Below are 22,791 nucleotides of genomic sequence, written 5' to 3'. Positions count from 1 at the left end.
CAATAGTCCCACTCCAAGCTGCCTGTCCTCACTCCTGGGACCTTCCATGCCAGCTGTCCTTTCCTGAACCCCTTCCAGCCTCTCACCAAGCCAACAGGCTGCAGTTTCCTGCTGCCTCAGCCACAAATAATGTTTCCTGAAAGTTTCCTTCCTCCAACACTTCAGCACCAAAGCTTCCAGCAGTGCCCTCTCTCCACCCTAAACAGCCAAACCACAGCCCTGACCTGCAGGAATGGATAAAAGGGTGGAGGGAAAACCAGCAAAAATACATTTTCTGTGATTTTTCAGTGCAAAGTTCTGCTGCATTCACAGGCCAACGGGAGGGGGTGTTTGAGTGATCCAGAGCACTTACAACTCTGATTCATTTTCTTGTGCAAATGACAAAACATTCACACAAAAACAGGATGAAAAAGAAGAAAACCTTTTAAGACAGTTGAGTTTGGTTTACTGGCAGACTTACTGGCCTCTGTGGCACTTACTTGGTCTCTTGACTGTTCCCAGTTTATTGGGTTATTTTAAATCAAACCTCTTTTCCCCTTAAGATTAGGCAAAAAGTCAGTTGTTCTGAGGGACTCTGTTTCTGAGTTATGAATTAACACAGTGAATGTCAGCCCAGGGGTGCTGAATGGCCATTACCTGCTGTGGAATGTGCTCTGCAAAAGGTGCTGAAAGTTCTTGTCAAGGCACAAAAGAAATGGCCTGGAGTGTAAAATACTTCCCTGAGACTTAGAGGTGAATGAACACAGCGAGGGCAGGGGTGGGAAAGCCAACAATGCTGGTTTAATCCATGTCTAATGGACAAACAAAAGGTTCCAGGTCTGATTTTTGTTCTCCCTCTGGTCCTTTCCTGCTGCTGTGGGAGATATGGAGGCCAGGAGGGATCCTCAGTTGGTGGCATCTCATCATGAGCTCCAAGCTGAGGTCTTTGTTTGTATCTAAGAGAACAGAATTCAACAAGAAAAATCCATAAAATCACGCCTGTACTTCAATTAGTTTTAGTCTCAAGCTCTAACAAGCCATACTGCTAAAAATCTTAATAATGTATTTTTTTTTCCTCATACCTTTGCTCTTCTTCAGCTAATTATGCCAAAACATTTAAGGTCACAATCCTCACTGCCTGTCCTCAGGACAGGTGACAACATTTATGCTCCTTCAGCCCAAGTCTTAAGTCTTTTAAGTTCATTCCTTCTCTGTTCTATTGTTGCAGTTAAAAAAAAAATAATTGAGTCCCCAAAAACAAACCCCAACCAAAAATAAAACCACCCAAAAAAAACCAACCCAAAAAACTTCCCCAAAACCAAAAAATCAACCCCAAGCAAAATAAAAGAGAAGTCAACAAAACAAAAGCATCACCACCACCACAAAAAATCCCCAAATATGTACTGAACATTAAATATATATTTTTGGAACAAAAAAGGTATAAAATTTGGTGTTGATTTCTTTTCTTGTCAGAGTAAAATGTCCAAAGTTGTAACTTGATCATGACCCCAAATAATATTTATTGGTAGTAAATCTCCCTCCTCTTTGTAAGGTGTCAGGGGATTGGGAAAATAAAATCCTATTTAAAAAAAAATTAGTGTTTATGTGCAGAAATCCAAAAAGACACATTTCAGTGGAGCAACCCCAGTGACTTGTCCTCCTGCTGCACCTTTTCGAGGGTGTTTTGCCTTTGCAGATTTATTTTTGGTTGGCAAACAGTGAAAATGGGAGAGGGAGCACCGTGCTTTTAAATGCTCCAGTGCTTCTTTAGATCTCACAAACAATGAGGAAAAGCTTTTGTCTGTGATTGCTTTGCAGGATCCTCAGCAAGTTGTGGTCCACCAAGATGTCTCATAAAGGCTGAAAATGTCACAGAAATCAGTGCTAACCTTTGTGTTCTCACTAGAAACTCGGATTTAAGCATATTTGTCAACAGTGGAATCTGCAAAAAAAAGCTGGCAGAACAACCAGATACTCAATAAAAGAAATGGTCAAAATTTTGGAGTTTGCTGAGTTCCTAAAACTCCAGAATCTACAAACCTGAATTATTTCTGATCTTCAGCTTTGCTCAGCTTAAGGCAATCAGTGCCCCTGAATAGCTCTGCTTTAGCCTTGTCTTTTTTAACTGATCACGGGCTCCATCTGGCTGAATAAATGACATGGTGAAAAGCAGAGGTGGGTTTGGACCTGGCAGTGAAAATGGGAACATTTGGAAGAAGCAGCAGGGACCAAGATTTAGGATGTGTGGGATTGTCCATAACCAGCACCAGATGTTGTATTTTGGAGCTGCACAGCTGAAAACCTTGGGGGTGCTGGTTGAGTGCTGGCTGGGTATGAGCCATCAGTGTGCCCAGGTGGGCAAGAGGCCAATGGCATCTTGGTTTGGATCAGGAATAGTGTGGGCACAGCCCCAGGGCAGGGACTGTCCCCCTGTGCTGGCACTGCTGAGGCACCTCCAGGGCTGTGCCCAGTTCTGGGCTCTCATGGAGGAGACACTGAGGGGCTGGAGGGTGTGCAGGGCAGGGAATGGAGCTGGGAAGGGGTTGGAGCAGCAGCTGAGGGAGCTGGGGGAGCTCAGCTGGGAGAAAAGGAGGCTCAGGGGGGACTTCACTGCTCTCCACAACTCCCTGCCAGGAGGGGGCAGTGAGGGGGATCAGGCTCTTCTGCCATGGCCCAAGGGAAAGAGGGAGAGGAAATGGCCTCAAGTCACACCAGGGGAGGTTCAGATTAAATATGAGGAAAAAAAAGTTTTTACCTGCAAGAGTGGTCAGGCCTTGCAATGAGTGTCCCAGGGAGGTGGTGGAGTCACTGTCCCTCGAAGTATCCCAGAAGAGTCTGATGTGGCCCTTGGGGACATGGATTAGGGGTGATTGTGGTGGTGCTGGTGATGGTGGGACTGGATGAGCTTGAAGGTCTCTTCCAGCCTTGATGATTCTGTGATTCTGTGATCATGGATGATCCCATACCCTCACACATGACCAAACCATGTTTTGGTAAAGGATATGGTGATACTTTCCATGCTGAAGATGCAGACAAGCCATCTGACCTGTAGAAGGGAATGTCATTGGACAGACCATATAAAATAGAGCAGACATGCCCTACCCCTTATTTTAGATTCTTAGGTGGGTTGTTTTTATATAAGAATCTTGTTCATCAGCTTCAGTGTATAATTTTTATTCTCTGACAATAACTAAGCTATACGTGATGGAAAGAGCACGTCATGTTGTGCAATCCTGCATTGAATTCCACATGGCACAGCATTTTCTGTGGGATTTGACCTGAAAAGCTTCCCCAGCACAAGACAGACTGACATGTGTTTCTTTAGGATATTCCATCTTCAAACATACACCTGTACTTTGTCATTTACATGTGTAAGCCTCGTGCTTCCAGAAATAATCCCACACACACTGGAACAGTTGATTGTCATGCCATAAATAGACTTGGCACCTTGTAGAGTCACTGGCCTGGCTATCCAGGGGCAAGGAAAAGACAATTTTAACTGTCTAAAACTTCAGGATCTGGTCTCAGGTCATCTGGTGGGCACTTCCAGGAATTGGAGGAAGAGGCAGACTCAGTATGGAGGTGTCCAGCTCTTCCCATTGACTCTGCCTTAGAAATTATCTCAGAGAAGTCAGAAACTTTAGAGAACTAACCTGAACAGAGAGGATTTCAACCTACTGAATGCCACAACTGGCCTCCAAATGCACCTTTAGAAAAGGCTCCATTTGGTGGAAGTTTGGCAGCCAAGCCAGAACTGCAGTCTCGGAGTGAGGTTTGCAGGTGTCTGGTACTCCCAGACAAATTTTAAGAAAAGCATATCCCCAAATTTCTTTTTGGACAAGACTCACTTGGGCTCATCCCACAGTGTGGGCAGCAGGACAGGAGGGAATTCTGCCCCTCTGCCCCCTCAGGTGAGACCCCCTTGCAGAGCTGCTCCAGCCCTGAGGGCAGCACAGGAAGGACATGGAGCTGCTGGAGAGGAGGCCACAGGATGGGCAGAGGATGGAGCAGCTCTGCTGGGAGGAAAGGCTGGCACAGCTGGGATTGTCCAGCCTGGAGAAGAGAAGCTTTGGGGCGACCTCATTGTGGCCTTTCAGAACCTGAAGGAGCCACAAGAAAGATGGAGAAGGATTATTTCCAAGGGTGACAGGACAAGCAGGAATGGCTTCAAATTGACACAAGAGTAGGTTTAGGTAAGATATTAGGAAGGGATTTTTTCCTGTGAGGGTGGTGAAGCCCTGGCAGATTAATAAAGAAAAGGAAAACTTCAAATCTGCTGTAAATTATTTCAGATCTAACAGAAAGTGAGGCATGATGTGACACACGAGAGGACCTTGCCAGGTGAACACAATGATGGGGAGATGTTTGTTGAAGTTGTGATGTGTTTCAGAACAGGTGTATTTTCAGGATATGGTGAAGGGGAGAATTCCATGTATGTCTCATAGGAAACTACTGTGGAATGGCCTAAGAGAAATCTAAAACAGGAAGGGAGCAAAAATTCACAAGGAATTGATTTGGTGAAAAAGAGGAATGAGACACCAACAAGGAGCAGAAAGAAGCAGAGCTGCGGGGGCCAGGGCTGGGAGTTTTAGGGGTATAAAGAAATGAAAGAAGTGTTTGCATTAATGAAAGAGGTGTTTGCATTAATGAAGGGGAAAATTAGAGTGTCAAAGCAGCAGAAAGGAAAGAAAATTTTTACCCTGGAAGTCTGAGTGATTTGGCCATGGAACAGATGAGAAGGATTGTGAGCAGGAGGTGCATTGGGAAATGGTTCATTTAAAAACTGAAATTCTGGGCTGGAAGAGAAGGTGGGGTTTGGAGATGCTGTGGCATCAAACTGCCTACAGACATGAAGCCATGCAGCAAGTGGAGCAGTGGAAGTGCTTTTTAGGAAGAAATGCTTTTCCTTTGGGAAAGGCTGGGCTTGACAGCAAGTCACCTGAGCAGGGAATGAAGGAGTTTTCTGCATGGCCACCTGACTGGGGGAGTCACAGTCTGTGGACCATCTTAAACCCATGTGAAAAGTGCTGCTGCAATTTGAGATAGTCAGAGTCATGCTTAGCTGCTTTTTGCAAGCACTTAAATTTAGCAATTACCTACAAAATACAAAATCCATCCCACAGCACTAAAATGGAATATAAACAGCACTAAAATAACATATAAAGGCCTCCCAGTTACACGTTTCCCACCAAGTGTGGTTTTCAATGAAAACGGAGGCTTGATTAAATTAAATATTACAGGAAAAGTACAGAGGGTTAGAGATCAAAAAGCTTGATTTTTTTCCACTGAAAGAATGATTTCTTGTGGGAGGTGTAGTTGATTTCCTCATACCCCAGTTATTCTTTATGCCTTGGACTCCTCAGCCAGGCTGTGTTTTCATTGATGGTTCGAGCCTTATTACAGAAAGTAATTGGGGAATGGTGGTATTTCTCATTCCCATAAATCAGACTGCTTGGAAAACATCAAAGAGCCTTGTGAAATTCACAGCATCTGTAAAACATACCAAAAAAAAAAAAAGAAAAAAAATGAGGTAGAAGTTGCTGAATGTGGTAAAATTTTAAAAATAAGTTCTGGATGTTGTCGGAAAATATCCTTGGCAGAGCAGGAACAATGTTCTATTCAGTCTAATCATTCCAGTGATCAAAGCTGCACCTTCCCAAGTTCCCAATGGCAAGAGATTGAAGAGATGACATGGGATCATAAAGGAGCAGCCATAAAGATAAGGTGTGTGTAAATAAACAGCCCAAACAGCCTCCTTTGACTGTAAGGAAACGCAGTGACTTTGAAAAACAGCGTGAGGTTTTCTCTGCTTTGGGCACATTCTCACTGGTTTTATGGAGGTTCCCAAGACACTGTGAGACAAAGAGAACTGGTGAGTGAATTGCAGTTATGAACCCAAATCCCAACAACCAGGAGAGGTTGGGTTCTCCAAGTGTCATTTGTCACCAAACCAGGAAACCCACGAGGTCTCTACAGCAGAAGGCTCAGATTGTCCAGCCAAAAAATCATAGAATCCAAGAATGGATTGGGTTGGAAAAGACCTCCAAGATCATCAAGTCCAACCCTTGGGCCAACTCCAGTCCCTTTACCAGATCATGGCACTCAGTGCCACGGCCAAGCTCAGTTGAAAAACCTCCAGGGATGGGGAATCCACCCCCTCTCTGGGCAGCCCATTCCAATCCCTGAGCACTCTCTCTTCAAAAAGATCTTCCTGATATCCAACCTAAACCTCCCCTGGCAGAGCTTGAGCCCATCATGCCCCCTTGTCCTATTGCTGAGTGCCTGGGAGAAGAGACCAACCCCCACCTGGCCAGAACTTCCCTTCAGGCAGTTCCAGACAGTGCTGAGGTCACCTCTGAGCCTCCTCTTCTCCAGGCTGAACACCCCCAAGCTCCCTCAGCCTCTCCCCACAGCACTTGTGCTCCAGTCCCTTCTCCAGCCTCGTTGCTCTTCTCTGGCCCTGCTCCAGCCCCTCAAGATCTTTCCTCAACTGAGGGGCCCAGAACTGAACACAACACTCAAGGTGTGGCCTCCCCAAGGCAGAGTCCAGGGGAAGGGTCACTGCCCTGGGCCTGCTGGCCACGCTAGTTTGGATCCAGGCCAGGATCCCCTTGGCCTTCTTGGCCACCTGGGCACACTGGTGGCTCCTGTTGAGCTTCCTGTCCCTCAGTCCCCCCAGGTCCCTCTGCCTGGCTGCTCTCCAGCCACTCTGTGCCCAGCCTGGAGCGCTGCAGGGGGTTGGGGTGGCCAAAGGGCAGGACCTGGCACTGAATCTAAAGGACTGACAAGTGTAGGTTTACATGAAAGACCTCATGGATTCATGTGAACATGACAGAACAGCTCAGGCTGAAAAAGCCTGAAAACAAACTGGAAAGGTAAAAAAATTCCATGCTGACTTTGTGGGAGCAGAATGTCTCCATCTGTCACTTCAAGGAACGTTTTGCTCCTCACCAGATTTAAATACACATATATTTATACAAACATCAAAGCAAAAGGAAAGGTTTAGTTTTGGTTTAAATTAACAGCCAGAATTACCTTTTTATTTCTTTCCAAAATTGAACCTTTTTTTGTTTGTTTTTTTTTTGTTTGTTTGTTTATTTTTGTATTTCTGCTTTGGCCAGAAAATTCAAAAATATTGATGTGCACCAGAACATGCTGGTTATTTCCTCCCTTTCCGAAGCCACAGTCTCTGCAGCAAACTGAGGGTCTGTGTCATGAAAACAGGCAGGGATTGAGTAATTCCGGAGAGCAATGAGGAAAACAAATATTCTTTTCCCTCTGATTCCTTGGGAGTTTATCTGGAAGACACACAATCCTGGGCTGTGTGACCTCCCAGTCAAGAAACTCAGGAAACAGCTTTTTCTTGAAAATACATTCATAATTATTCCAATTTTTACATCTCTTTCAGTGACAACAAGCGTCTGTAAAATGTTAGCATTTTGCTGATGGAAAGGATAAATAATTAACCTGGCACATTTTAATTTCCATCACCTAAGAGTGAAGGGATACAAACCAGCCCATGTCTTTAAATCCATGGGCTAATTTCAGCTTAACTTGGCAGGTGAACAGAGGCTTCAGAAATTACATTCCAACAAGCTCCACGAAACTGGGGAGCTCTGCAAGTCAGAGAGGCTTTGTTGATGCCCTCACTCATAACAGGACATCAAGGGGACCAAGCTTAACCAGACACCAAAGAATCCCCTCAGAGGCAATGCAGTGGAGAAGGCTTTGGATGGACCTTGTGTGGTGTTGCAGCCCTGAGGGTCACTCTGGAGGTGCAATAACAGGAGGGGGTTGATGGTTCTTTCCTCATGGCCTGGGGGGCTCCTGCCATCCCATGAGCCACACGGCAGGTCTGTGGGAGGGAAGGTGTGGATGGAAAGGTGGAATTCCTGCAGCCTTCCCTCTGCCAGGCTGCCCTGAGGAACAAGAGGTGCTGGAGCAGGTTCAGAGAAGAGCAACGAGGCTGGAGAAGGGACTGGAGCACAAGTGCTGTGGGGAGAGGCTGAGGGAGCTGGGGGTGTTTAGCCTGGAGAAGAGGAGGCTCAGAGGTGACCTCAGCACTGTCTGGAACTGCCTGAAGGGAAGTTCTGGCCAGGTGGGGGTTGGTTTCTTCTCCCAGGCACTCAGCAATAGGACAAGGGGGCACGATGGGCTCAAGCTCTGCCAGGGGAAATTGAAGTTGGAGATCAGAAAGAAATTCTTTGCAGAGAGAGTGCTCAGGGATTGGAATGGGCTGCCCAGAGAGGGGGTGGATTTCCCATCCCTGGAGGTTTTTCAGCTGAGCTTGGCCATGGCACTGAGTGCCATGATCTGCTAAAGGGACTGGAGTTGGCCCAAGGGTTGGACTTGATGATCTCAGAGGTCTTTTCCAACCCAATCCATTCTATGATTCTATGAAGAGGAGCCTTTTGCTCCTGGTCCAGCACCTTTCACAGAATCATAGAATGGATTGGGTTGGAAAAGACTTTCATCAAGGTCAAGGCCAGGCTGGACAGGGCTTGGAACAACCTGGGACAGTGGCAGGGAGTGGGACTGGATAATCTTTAAGGTCCCTCCCAATCCAAACCATTCTGTGACATTCCTGGTAGCCTAAAACACTCTGCTAAAGGGGGCAGAGAATGGCACAGCCGAAAACTGCAATTTCCACTTAAAACTCCCCAGTGTGTCGCACCATTTATTTTTGCTTTATTTTTTAAAACACCAGTGCATTCAGGAGTGTTAATCACTTCACAGAAGTAGAGTGGAATCCTACCAACCAGAAGCTTTTTACTTTTTAATTAATAATTTTTAACTCTCTCTAGCACTCCACAATTAAAGCTGAGAGTCCCAAGCAAGGACTGGGGCTTGGACCTCATGCACTTCAGGAACAGAGAATTCCCCTGGAGACCACTGGGATTCTTTCCTGTTCCTGCTCTGAAATTACAGGTATAACTAAATTCCTCCTTCTCCTCTGCAGGATTCTCCCCCTTAAATGTGCAGAAGTGGAAAAAAGGGCATTTTTCCATTCATTGCAAGGAGAGTCTGGAAGTTTGGCACACAAATGAGCCATGTCCTGGAATTTGGGTGGGTCTAGGAAAAAGCACAGACCTCAGTGGAAAACATATATGGGTGTGTGTGTATGTGTGAGAAAAAGCCTTCTAAAACTTAAATTAACCACATCCATGGATTGGTCAGGAACAAAAAATAAATAAATAAAAAGAGAAATCTGCCCTGAAATAAAACTCTTGGGCAGAAGTGAGGACAAGAAACCCCACAGCAATGGGAAAGTGTCAGTGGGATTGTTAATTCCCCCCAGATCACCTCAAGGAGGCAGGTGGAAGACCTTGGTTTATACATTAGTCCAGAATTTAGTGGTTTATAGGACCTTCATGATCATTTCTGTCCTTCCTGGAGCTGTGGCCAACCCCCATGGGGCTGGTGAGGAGGCTTGGATGGGGCAGCAGGGCAAGGGATGGAGAAGAGGATGGGAACAAGGTGTGTGAGTGCCCATAAATGTTTGCCTGGGGAATATCACATGTCCTGATTTTATTGGACACTATGAAATATTCTTTCCAGCATTTAAAAGTTTTAAGGTTTTGTTTTTGTTAAGCAGCTCCCAAACATTTGAGATGAAGTAGAGCTTGATCTCTGTTTATCAGACCTGCACAATCAAGGGAAATGGGTGCTTCATGCAATTTGAAATCTTTGTAGTGCAGGGAAAATGGAGTGGAAAGGAACATTTTTGAAGCTCAAAGTCCCTCAAAGAGAATATTGGGCACACTTACTCTCCAATTCACAGTAAAGTAATTCATTATCAAAAATAAGTAAGTTATCTATAACATTTCCCTGCTGTGCCAGCAGCATCACCTCTGCTTTGCCTAAGAAAGAAATCCAATTCAAAAATAATTTAGATTTGGTTGAGGGAAGTGGATACTTCATCTCACTTTTCACCAGCATGGAAGAAGAGTTGCTTTCTGCAAACAATTTCCAGAGCATGAACTTGTTCACACAAGCAGGGCAATTCTTCAGAACCAAACAGCTTCCTGCAAAACTCAGCTCGTAACAAGTTGTAAGATGAAGCCATGAACAAACCCATCCTTCTTTCTTGGAAATGTGCTTTGCAGGATTGCAAAGATCACCAGTCCAAATTCACTGGTATGTGCTGGCCGTGCAGAGGAGACAAAAATGTGGCTTTTTTGAGCAGGTTGCTCTGCATTTGTTACTCTGCCTACAAGAAGCACAAATCAGCTCCACCACACAGGTAAGAGAGACCCAGAGAGTGGCTCAGAGGAAAAGCTTTACTACTGGAACAACATCCATCATCCTGCTGGGTCAGGGTGTGCTGTTTCCCCACTTAGATTTGATTCTTGCTATGTTAAGGATAGATGAACAAAAGGTTACCAATACACAGACCTTGAAATAAAATGATTTTTCCCCTTGCGAGGTTCTTGGCCTTTTGCAACCCTACCATTACTTTCAGTACTATTGAGTTTTTTAACATATTTAAAAGGCAGAGGAATTTTTTAATTTTTTTTTTTTGTTGGTTGGTTGGTTGGGTTTTGTTTGTTTTTGTTTATTTTTGTTTGTTTTTGTTGTTATTCCTGTTTTTTGTTTTGGGGGATTTTTTGTTTGGCTTTGTTTTGGGGAGGGGGAGGTTGTTGGTTTGTTGGGGGTTTTTCTGGTGGAAAATGCTTTTCATAGCCTGCTCTTTCAGTTTTGAGATGGAAAACTCTGGGCATGTTTATCCCTGCAGTGTTTGTGAACATGCACACGCAGTGGGATTTTGGGGGGGAACTGAAGCCCTTCTTCATGAGCTTGTGGTGTGGGCTAAAGGAGGGCTGTGATTTATGGGAAACATGGAGAAAACACACCCCAAATTGTGCCACAGCAGGAGCCTGGCAGCCTGCAGGGAGCCTCCCCTCCCAGCCACACCTACAGGAGCTGTGAGAGCCCTGATGTGCAGTGACTAACAAAGGACAAACCCCAACTTGACTGGGATGCAGTGCAATGAATTGGCATCACAGATGGTAATTAAGAGAGATCTGCTGAGCCCCTGGATGTGTTTATACCACAGGGTTGGCACACGAGCAGGAGGTGATGCCCCTGAGACAGGGCTGGTGCTGGGATCTGGCATCTGGTGCTGGGTTTGAGGCTTCAAGGGGTTTGTCATCCAAGAAAACAGAGAGGCACAAACCACCCTGAATGGTGTGAAATAAGTCCTGGGGAGAGGCTGAGGGAGCTGGGGGTGTTCAGCCTGGAGGAAAGGAGGCTCAGAGGTGACCTCAGCACTGTCTGGAACTGCCTGAAGGGAAGTTCTGGCCAGCTGGGGGTTGGTCTCTTCTCCCAGGCACTCAGCAATAGGACAAGGGGGCACGATGGGCTCAAGCTCTGCCAGGGGAAATTGAAGTTGGAGAGCAGAAAGAAATTCTTTGCAGAGAGAGTGCTCAGGCATTGGAATGGGCTGCCCAGAGAGGGGGTGGATTCCCCATCCCTGGAGGTTTTTCAGCTGAGCTTGGCCGTGGCACTGAGTGCCATGATCTGGTAAAGGGACTGGAGTTGGACCAAGGGTTGGACTTGATGATCTCAGAGGTCTTTTCCAACCCAATCCATTCTATGATTCTATGAAATGCCCCACTGCTGCCTAATAAATATCTTTCATCTCCCAGCCGAGAAACAGGGAGAAGAAGCAGCCCTGGGGAAGAAAAGTTGCAGCTGTTTTAGCCAGATTTTGTGAACTACAGCAAAGTGCTAACTTTTCTCCCTGTCTCTTGCATAACCATGACTAGGCTCACTGCTCTTCATTGCCAGCCACCTGCTGACTGTTGAAATTAAAAATCTAGAGGAAGTGTCTGGTTTTGGGGTTTGTTTGCTCGCCTGTTTTTAAGCAAAACCAGATTTTTATTAGACCGAGAAATGAACTTGGAGAGGGGAAAAAAGCAAACAAACAAGAAAAGAAATCAGATAAGTATTCTGTCCCACTGACCCTTCTGCAGGTGTGAAATAAAAGCAGCAGATTTCAAAGCAGCTGCAGGAGGTTGGCAAGTCCATCGCTGCTTCTTCTTCTTCTTTTCTTCTTCTTCTTCTCCTTCTTCTCCTTCTTCTTCTTCTTCTTCTTCTTCTTCTTCTTCTTCTTCTTCTTCTTCTTCTTCTTCTTCTTTTTCTTATTACTATTATTATTATTATTATTATTATTATTATTATTATTATTATTATTATTATTCAGTGGCAGAGTGGGTGTCTGACAGATTATGGTGGGTGAATTCTGGGAGGGTTAAAAACAAGGTGCTGTCATTTACCTGCTGTGAAAGAAGAGAAAGCAAAGACACAGCCAACCTACAGTGAGCAGGGGCTGACTGTCCCAGCAAGCTCATCACAGATTGTGTTGGAAAGGACCTTAAAAATAATCCAGTTCCAACCCCCTGCCATGGACAAGGGACTTTCCACTAGACCAGGATACTCAGAGCTCCACTCAGCCTGGCTTTGAACCTCCAGGGATGGGGCAGCCACAGTTTCTCTGGGCAACCTGTGTTGGGGCCTCATTACTCTCCCTGTAAAGAATTTCTTCCTAATATTTAGATTAAAACTTCTATCCTTCAACTCAAGGCCATTCCCCCTTGTCCTGTCACTCCATGCCCTTGAGAAAAGTCCCTCTTCAGCCCTTTTAGGTACTGGAGGGCTGTTGTAAGGTGTTCCTCAGACGTTCCTCAGACATTCCCAGTCACACTTTTTTCCTCGCAGTGACCTGAGAGGGGATTCCCTTCCCTATGAACTTTGTCAGACTCAACAACCTGAGCAGCAAATGCCTTCAGACTCATTATTTTCCATATTATTACCTAATGAAGCTGCCACCAGGTGACTAAAATACTAGAAGGAAACACAGTCGTCCCTTGGTTGGGCACAGAAACATGAAACTCTCTTGGAACATGAGCTGTGCAGCAGATTATAGCCAGGTGATTTACACTTATGAAAAGGCATAAAGGGAGGTAAAACACACCTTTGGGGCAAACAACTCAACCCCGTTGAGCCCCAGCCCTGAAATCAGAGAGGAGGCAGCACAGCCTTTCTGGTGGGATTGTGCTCCAGAGGGGTGGTCTGTCCTGACTCTGGGATGGGCAAGGCAGCAGGAGCTGTGTGAAAACACTCTCACAGCAAGTGGAGCAGTTGGCTCACAAAGGGCCTCTTCCCAAAAAAGGAATTAAGGACTTAAGTAGGACTTAGGTAGGCCTTAGTTGACTAAGTGAAAAACTATGTTGCCAAAAATCCCTGCCCAGCTTGTGTTCCGTGCAGGTGTCTTCGTTTCTGACCCTCATCTTGCTGGATGCTCAACACCTCTGTGTTTGGGCTTGTCACAGAGCACCCTGCACAACACCAAAGGGATCAGTTTATCTCGTGTCTAAGAGGGAAGAGCCAAAACTGAGGCATTCCTTGGCTTGCCTTCAATTTTCTCCCCACATTCCCCCTGATCTTCTCCAGCTCCCTCCTGCATGGCAAAGCTCCTCGATCCATGTGGCTGCTGCCACTCATGTTACCAAATCTGATCACTGGAAGAGGTGAAGATGAGACTCCTCCCCATGCTTGAGGTTTTGTTCCCACATTCCCAGCCTTGCAGGGGTGTTCACTGATAAGGAGATGGGGAGATGGGGAGGGGAGACCTTGCAGTTCTAATGAAGCTGCATCAGGGTATGGATGAGGATTTATCAGGACAGAAAGCAAGAAGGCACTGACATTACTCTATGGACAAGCTGTTGGGATGCTCAGCAGGCCACAGAGAGGGTGACCTGCAGATCTGCTGATGTGTTCACATCTGAAGAAAAAGACACCAAAACTGGCTTAACATGGATGCAGAATCAGCTCCAAGCACATTTTTTTGGCTCTGATTTTGGAACTGGCTATTTTGTTTTGACTGATACCTTAAGCAAACACATGAATAAAGTGTTCACTTGTGACCAGTCTCAAGAAAAGCCTCAGCTCAAAGGGCTGAAGTTTTGCAAAACTTGTAATCAATGAAAACAAGAGTCCAACCCATGGCAGGTGGGTTGGAAGTAGATGATCTTTAAAGTCCCTTCCAAACCTAAAACATTCTGTGATTCTACGATTTTATGATATTGTGGAGAGGTCAGGAATAGGTGCTGTGAACCTACAGTGAGATGTTTGTTGAACATAAAGCAGTTTTCTTGTGAGAAACAGCTCTGCTGTCACAGCTGCACACTTGTCTGGTGGTGGTGAAAACACAACTAGCTTGGATTTTTTGAATCAGAGGGTGGGAAGGAGGAGAGGAAGGGGATGCAAAGCAAAATGGGGTGAACAGGATAATGAGAGATACCCTCATGGACTAGAGAAATACCTCAGGGAGAAGGAAAGACAGGATTTAGCTGCTGAAAGCCCCCAAAGACATCCTGGCATGGAAAAGTGAAGAAATAGTGGCAGTGACTGCAGACCAGGACAACATTAGGCTTTAAGCTCTCTGAAGGTCTAGTCCTGGCTTTATATTGACTGCTAACCTTGACTGGGGAGGGACAATCACTCCCATCCTCCCTCAGCTCAGTTCCTGCTCTGTGGTGTTGCTGAGATGTTTAATGCTCCTAAGGCAGGCCAAAGATGTAACTGGAAGTGGAAGCACAGGGCATGAGCTTGCTAAGCTTAATGCAACAATAAATGTCCCTTTCAGCCTTGCAGAGCAGTTCTGGCACCCAGTTTCCCAGAAACAGAGAGGACAGAATTCGGGAGTCTGTTTAGACTTGCCCAGGTAGAAAGAGCCAGGTACGGTTTGCTCAGCAAGAATGAGGAAAGGGTTAGAGGGTGGGAAGAGCATCACAGCACAGGCAGGTTTAAAATGCTTGCCTGTGCTCTCAAAGTGTTTGAAAAGAGTTTGAAGCAACAATATGCCAGCAAGGGAGACATTCAGAAGGATTTTATGTTGCCCTGCTGAAGAAAAGCCTTTTGTTTAAATTACAAAGCAGGACAGATTTCTGGGGAAGCTCTTTTTTTTTTTCCCCAATAGTATTGTATAAACCATATTACTGAACACAAGAAGGAGAGTTTGATGAGTACATTTACTTCCTCCTGAAAGAACAAGTTGGTGTCCTTGAAGGTTCCTGGACTGAAAGCTGTGCATGGCCAAGTCTCGTGTTCATCTACAGAGCTCAGGACAGAGCCTGGAGAGCAGGTTTTTTTGGAAGGATGGATGTTCACTTGTGGTGTGTCAGCTGCTCAGACAGTTGTAGGATGTGCTTTTTCTCCACTTGGATGCTTGATCCAGAGACCTGGATAATCACTGGGAGCTTTTCCATCAGCATTGAGTCATCTTGTGCCTTCTCTCTGTGCTCTTGGTTGTTTTTCTGTTTCTTCACATCAGTGGAGCTTCCAAGGCTCATCTGTGTAGATCAGTAGTTAGTGCAAAGCTTTACACCCTGCCCTGTGACACAGCAAGATCCCTGCACAAATATCCCTCAGAAACAAAGAACCATCAGACTTCTCCAGCTCCAATTCATCTTCCATGCCCAGATGTCAGGACGGATTTGGGTTTTCACCTCCTTAACGCTGGCCTGCCAATGGTTGTTGCCCTGGCAAAGCATCCCTTTTGCAGCCACTGCTGCCCTCCCTCTACCTCTGCTCCCTTTGTATTCCACCACTCAGCCACAGAGTGGGGTTTTGCTGCCTGACAGTTGTACAGCATAACCTGCTGCACAGCCCCGAGGGAGGAGGATGTTCATGCTAGGCAGAGCACTGAGAATTCAGGAGGGACTTTTGTAACCTACTGAACCACAGCAGACCTAGGAAAGATCTGAAGATTATGCAGCTCTTTTCAATGTTTTCTTTCCTCACCCCTGCTTTTCTTTTTTTTTTTTTTTCTTTTTTTTTTTTTTTAAATGCCAAGCCTGCTAATGGTTTTTTTTGCTGGTTGAAAAAACAGCTCAAGTTCTGCCCCTGTATCAGAGTGGCAGTGAAGCATGCCTGAGGATTTGCTCCAGTGGCAAAGCAGATCTGATTGGGAAAAAAAGCAAACAGCAGAGGCCATTCGAACAAGTCACGCTCCTGAAGGCTCTCAATCGGTGGTGGCTGCCAAAAAAGGGCTTGCACAAGCAAATCTGGCTTCATGCAGGAGGAACATTTTTGCATGTATGCAAGCTGGCTCCGACTCCTTGCTAATGTGGTCTCTGGAAGCAGTGGTAATGTGCTTCTTAGATCCCTGGCTGCTGGAATTACCTTAATGGCAAGGTATTCATGCTTGCTGGTTTGGTATGTAGCTCTATGTTTTATTGACTTTGTCTGCACTGAACTTCCTCAGCAGCATATGCTCTGTTGGGGAGTCTCCTTTGGCTGTTCCAAAGGGCTGGTGAGGAAAGGAGGTAATTCATAGGACATTAGAGTGCTAATCAAGGCTGAGGTGATTTTATTGTCTTCCCTCTTGAAGTATGTTTCCTTAACTGTACTTCAATTCACTTTTATTTGCAGCTACACTCTGATTTACAGTAATAAAGGAATAATTTATCAGTGTAAAACCAGGGAACAGGCAGTAGATGTTCTTTTAATTTAAAAATGTGTGCTATATTATTATTATTATTGAGGTTTGTTTGCTTGTATTACTGCAGTAGACATGCTTTATGATTTAGACTGGTTATAAACCAACCAACCAAATCTTTTGGCTCAGGTGCTGGGGTTGGTTGTCAGGGCAAAGAATATGAGATGCCTCTATGAAGTATAGGATGATAAATGGCAATGAAGGTGCTACAACATGGGGCTTTTTACACATACAGACACCCATAAATCATTTATTGTGGGATATAGGACTGGTCAGTTCACTCAGGAAGCTGTGAGGAAGTGGGGGCAGGGCAGAATCCTCCTCTGAAGCCTGGATTTTTTTTCCCATGGATGGTTTCATCAGAGTTTCTCCCCCCAGATTGCTGTTGGCTGCTGCCAGCGATAAGGGAGGGAGCAGGGGCAGCATGACAGATCCTCCTCTCTTCCCATACCAGTGGGGCAGGGAAGGGAAGTATTTCTGCAGGGAAAGGAAACCAAGATGCATTTCTCTGGGGAGGAAAAGAGCACTACAGGAATCCAGGATCACACAGGAAAAAGTGATGTGAGAGAAAAAAAAAAAAAAAGGAAGCAAATCAACATTAAAAAAGAAAATGCCCTGTGACCAAAAAAAAAGCACCAGAAACTGGCTGGGATCCATTTCAGGAAATCGGTGTAAAGCTCAATAACTTTGTCACACAGAGAAATACAAATCAGGGGAGGAGACAAAAGATGATGGGGGAGCTCTGATGCAGCCTCTTTCATCTGTGTGGGACTCCAAAATCACCTGCTCTACCAAGATGACCTCACGTTGTGGAGATCAACATTACACATGGGCACAGGAGAGAGGGACAGCGAGAAACAGCCTTGGATGTGAACTGAAACACAGTCTGGGGTGTGACAGACACACCAAAGCTTCTCTTCTCAGGTTAAACCTGAAATGGCCAATTTTGCAGCTGTCCCTCTCTGTGTTGGTGTAGCCCAGAGAAGACTTTGTGCCCTGTAACTACCCTATTTTCTGCCATCTTTCAGGGGAGCTCTTCTGCCACAGCACTTCGGGGTCGTATCTGTGGTGTTAGATGTTCTCCAGCAGGTCTGGAAATGTGACAGGATGCAAAGTCAGGATTTTCTTCATTTGGGGCTCCTGGATAGGGCAGAGCAGAGACAGAGGCAAGAACTCTTACCAGCAGGCCCTTGTGTGGGTTGAGCCTTATTCTTTACAATGAGACTGGTCAGGCCATGGCACAGGTTTCCCAGAGAAGTTGTGGCTGCCCCATCCCTGGGAGCGTCCAAGGGCAGGTTGAACAGGGTTTGGAGCAACCTGGGCTGGTGGAAGATTTCCCTGCCCTTGGCAAGAGGTTGGAATGAGATGGGCTTTAAGATCCCTTCCAGAACAAACCACTCTGTGGTTCAATGACTGTAGTTATTCCCACCTGATTCTGGCTGCTCCAGGTGACATCTGGTCATGTCACCTATTTCCCAGATGTGATGAGCTCCTGGGATGAGCTCCCATCAACCTGTGGACCTGGCTAGCGCTGCAAGCCAATGTCGTGGTGTACGTTTTACCAAGCCTGGCAGAGGATGGAAGTGGTAGAGTGGTAGAACTGCTGTCCCCAACATGCCCACTGCATCCCAAACAGATTCCAACCTTGTGCAGCAAACAGTGTCTCTGGAGCCCTGTCCCTGCCCCCCACAGCTGGAGCCCACCAGTCCCTGCCCCCCACAGCTGGAGCCCACCAGACCCTGCCCCCCACAGCTGGAGCCCACCAGCTGGAGCCCCGAGCAGGGAAGGTGGAGCTTTGGAGTCTCCATCCCTGTGAGCTCCAGGGGAGGAGGAGCTGGCAGCCCTGGGGAGTTGCTCCCAGGAGCAGGAGTGCAGGTAGGCTGAGCAAGAGGGTGGGATGGGGATGTGCCTCCAGCACTGCACTAGAGAGGCCAACTCTCTCCTGGCCTAGGAATTTGTGGCAGGGAAACTTGTTCTGGCAACGTGGAAATAATGGCTGAGGGGAAGTGTGCTTGAGAGGGAGAACTGTACTTATTTCAGGACAAAGTTTGGCACATGTTTTATATCCAGAGTGAGGCTTGGGGTGGGGAATGAAGCCCCTTCCCTTAGCAATTCCCTGAGAGGTTTCCCATTACAGGTTGCACGTATTTATTGCACACTGGCTATGGTGTTTGGTTCTGGGTTTGCCTGAAGAGCAGTTGCATGCAAAGCCCTTCCCACCCCTACCCCTCCCCTCCCAACCCCCTCCCCAGCCCCCCCATTTCCTCCTGTTGTTCTTTTTCAGATCACTTGAAGGTTTTTTCCTGTTTATTATCCGGACATGCTGCTCACTGTGTGTTATTTGACTGTCACATAAGGAATCTCCTACTGGGATCATTGCTGCATTCCTTTCTTTTATATATTTATATATATATGGCAACGGCTTCCAAGCTGTGGGAGACAACTGCTGGTGACTAAACCAAACCTGGAATAAGCTACAGTTATTAATGGGGTTTAAGTTTAATTACCCTTTCCCAGAAAACCTGCAACAGTGTGATGAGTACAGTCCCAAACAAAAATTCTTCTTAATTGACATAACAGGAAAGGTACTTCAGTGAGCAATTATGCTGATGTCCTGGGCTGGCACATGTGTGTGCCACAAATATATCTTGTACTTCCTGCAAAATTCTTTTAAGTAGCTATAAGGAAGACATTATTTTTTTCCTTTTCTCTTTTTTTTTTTTTTCCAGTGGCTCACAGAAACTAATCACTTACTTAAGGCTCTTTTTGAGGAAAACAATGGAACAAAACAATGCCTTTTTGTAAGACCTGCCAAAGCACAAAGGATGCATGGGATGTTTTTTTTCTTTGTTGCTTTTGTCAGCAGGAAGTTTTGTTGTTGGAAACGACTATAACATGCACTGTCCTCGCTCTACGTAATCGCTGTCTGGTCCTGCGAGCCGGGGCTTGTTGAGCTGCCTCATCATCAAAGTGGCACAGGCTCGGCTCTGCTTCGCTCTGGGGGCTTTGCTCAGCCCGGAGTGTCCACACTCTTAGCGCTCCATCCGGGCTGATGCACAATAAACAAACTTCAGGAGTCGGGTGTTCCAAATGATTGCGGGGTTTTGCAGGTCAGGGCCCACCTTTAGAATGCTGACTTTGTGAATCGCCTCCTTTTTGGTTTTATTTTTATTTTTTTCCCCCCTTAGGGAGCTTAAAATCGCGGTGCCTTGCAGTGCAAGCAGCTTCAAAGGGCTGCCTGCATTCAGGTGTAAATACTCCTTTCCAAAACTCGACTTTGATGTGTTCAGGTCTGCTTTGTTTCCCTCCTAGGTTAGTTGTAGGTTCGTAACAAAAGAGCCAGATCCGACTGAGTAAATCACTTGTGGAAGTTAATTGTTCACAGTGAAAGCTGGTCTGGCTCATTCTGCCTCGGTCGCAGGAAGAGACAGAGGTGGTGCTGGATCTGCTCTCTGAAACCAAAGCCTTGACGCGACTTTAACTCTGATCAGATGTCTCTCTTCAGGGCATTAAAGAAAACCTGCTCACTAATCAAAAAGAGCCTCTTCTCTAGAGAAACGTAAGGAAAAAAAAATATTTAATGCCTTTTACAGAAATAAAGGACTGATATAAAAGCTCAGCCTCGTGGAATTTCTTTTGCAGGCTGTCATAAAAGAAAGTTTTCCTTCTTCATACTTGGCAGTCACCAGAATCAAAGAAGGATTTTTTTTTCTTTCCTGGAAAAAAAGTGTATCAAATTATTTGCAATGTCAGATACTGTATGATGAAAACTTTGCATTCCAGCTGGTTTTATTCACTGTGTGCTGTGTTTAGGTTGTGTTTGTGCCTTCTCTCCATCAAATGCTTTCCAGAATGGGTTGTGTGCTTTGACTTCATGGAGTAACATCTTTTGCTCTCTCTCCTTAGGACTGAAGCAGTGAGAATGGAAACCACGAAGATCAACATGTCCCGTGTCCCCCTGGTGAACGGGGACATCGACACTGCCCTGCTCAAGGCACACAAACCCCGTGTGATGTCCAAGAGCGGCCACAGCAACGTGCGGATCGACAAAGTCGACGGCATTTACCTGCTCTACCTCCAGGATCTCTGGACTACAGTTATAGACATGAAGTGGAGGTACAAACTCACCTTGTTTGCTGCTACTTTCGTCATGACCTGGTTCCTCTTTGGGGTTATCTACTATGCCATTGCATTCCTTCATGGGGATTTGGAGATCAACAAGTTCACGGCGAAGCGTGAGCCGTGTGTGAAGAACGTGGACTCTCTGACTGGGGCATTTCTCTTCTCCCTGGAGTCTCAGACAACCATTGGCTATGGCTTTCGTTTCATTACAGAGGAGTGTCCTCACGCCATTTTCTTGCTCGTGGCCCAGCTGGTCATCACCACCTTGATTGAAATCTTCATCACAGGTACCTTCCTGGCCAAAATTGCACGACCCAAAAAAAGGGCAGAGACTATCAAATTCAGCCACTGTGCCGTCATTACCAAGCACAACGGAGAACTTTGCCTGGTGATCAGAGTGGCAAACATGAGGAAGAGCCTCCTGATCCAGTGTCAGCTGTCTGGGAAGCTTCTTCAGACATATGAAACCAAAGAGGGGGAGCGGATTCTGCTGAATCAAGCCAGTGTCAAATTCAACGTTGACTCCTCCTCAGAGAGTCCGTTTCTCATTTTGCCTTTAACCTTCTACCACATTTTGGATGAGAGCAGCCCCTTGAGGGATCTCACACCTCAGAATCTCAAGGAGAAGGACTTTGAGCTGGTGGTGCTCCTGAATGCCACGGTGGAGTCCACCAGTGCTGTCTGCCAAAGCAGGACTTCCTACATCCCCGAGGAGATCCACTGGGGCTATGAGTTCGTGCCCGTGGTTTCCCTCTCTCCAAATGGAAAGTACGTTGCGGATTTCAGCCAGTTTGAGAAAATCAGGAGGAGCACAGATGCCACTTTTTACAGTATGGACTCTGAAAAGCAAAAACTAGAGGAGAAATACAGGCAGGAGGATCAGAGGGAGAGGGAACTGAGAACAATGTTGTTACAGCAGAGCAATGTTTGATTGAATGGACAAGTTATTCTGATTAATCCTTTTTGCAAAATGGACAAACCCCTACTCTCTGTGCTGTACATCTGCTGTGAAACCAGCAGGGAAATCCTTCTCAGCAAGTAGCTTTGGTGCACAGTAAATCTCTCCCTTTGGCTGAGTGGTTAATCAATTATTTTTTTTTTAATTAGGCAGGATTTCTTTGTTCAGGATCACAACAAAGCTGGATTTGTCCTAAGCCTTTGCCTTCCAGAACCACTAAAAGCAGACACGGCTCTTTCCGTTTGGAAAGTGAAACTGGGTGCACTGTGCCGGTTCCTTCCAATATTTATTTGACGTGGTTTTCCTGTGATCTGCAGGCACAGCACACAGCACTGCTCCTTTCAAATGTGTGCATTTCAAATGTATGTTCTCGTGCCAGGCATCGCCTCCTAGGGGGGGATTCCTGGCGCTGAAAGTAAGTTGAGTGGAGAGGAAAATGGTTGGATGTGAGAAGAGCCTGCAGGGAGGGGTTAAAACCCCTAAATCTTGAAGGAGGGTGGCAGAGTAGTGCCGAGTGGTGAGGAAGAGAACTCTGTCTGTGCTGCTCAGAGCTCGTTTTGTGATTGTTTTATGATCACTCACTTTTTAAACCTTGCTAGTGCCTGATTTATACATAATAGCAAAAAGGGGAGATGAGGGTAAGATGCACAGAATCATAACAGCAATCAACTAAACTGGCTTTGAGACACCTGGTTTTCATCCAGTGTAAATAGTCTGTAACAGCAGCATAACAATACAACTCAACAGATTGCTTGCTTTGCTATGGACCATATTTAATTCTGGTTAAAAGAAAGCTGTGTGAAATCTGTAGACGATATTTACTGTTTTTCTGGCAACCATAAAGGACAAGCATTCCTTTCATCCATTTCATTTTTGGTCTACTAAAACCATTCCATTAATAAAGGAATTAAATTCCAGCAGTTCCTGATCTCTTTGTGGCATGGGGAGAGGGTTTAATACCTCAGAGATGTTGAAAGAATGTTTGGTGCAGGTATTTGCTGGTTTTAGTACAAGATTTGGGTCTCTGGGCCAGATCTTGGCCTGAGAGCCACCAAGGTTGGCCACAATGAGAGAGTAGAACAAGATTGTTTTTAAGGTCCTTTTCAACACAAAACATTCAGGGATTCTGTGATCCAGTGACTTTTGGCATCATTGCAGTCAGTGCTGCTGTGCTGAGCTTCCTGGCACCGTGTGGCACAGTGGGATGCAGCCCTGCAGTCTGCCATGC

At 45.9% G+C, this 22,791-nt stretch overlaps 1 protein-coding gene across 13 annotated transcripts in view; it reads left to right on the top strand.

The window, feature by feature from the left end:
• Positions 1-22,480, top strand: part of KCNJ15 (potassium inwardly rectifying channel subfamily J member 15) — a 42,221-nt gene extending 19,741 nt beyond the window's left edge. For 6 of the 13 annotated variants that reach the window (XM_071566883.1, XM_071566936.1, XM_071566908.1 and 3 more), the window contains exon 2: positions 20,390-22,480. In XM_071566883.1, the coding sequence (XP_071422984.1) occupies positions 20,390-21,536 (1,147 nt within the window). In that variant the 3' untranslated portion in view covers positions 21,537-22,480. Of the gene's footprint in view, positions 1-1,797; positions 6,234-8,783; positions 8,908-15,874; positions 16,201-18,769; positions 19,594-19,819; positions 20,043-20,389 lie in introns of those variants that run through there. The other 7 variants (XM_071566917.1, XM_071566900.1, XM_071566849.1 and 4 more) reach the window with 6 other exon arrangements.
• The last annotated feature ends 311 nt before the right edge of the window (positions 22,481-22,791 follow it).

Source organism: Pithys albifrons, chromosome 1 (assembly GCF_047495875.1).
Source record: "Pithys albifrons albifrons isolate INPA30051 chromosome 1, PitAlb_v1, whole genome shotgun sequence".
In the NCBI taxonomy this organism is placed as follows: Eukaryota; Metazoa; Chordata; class Aves; order Passeriformes; family Thamnophilidae; genus Pithys; species Pithys albifrons.
This window is presented reverse-complemented; position numbering and strand designations above follow the sequence as displayed.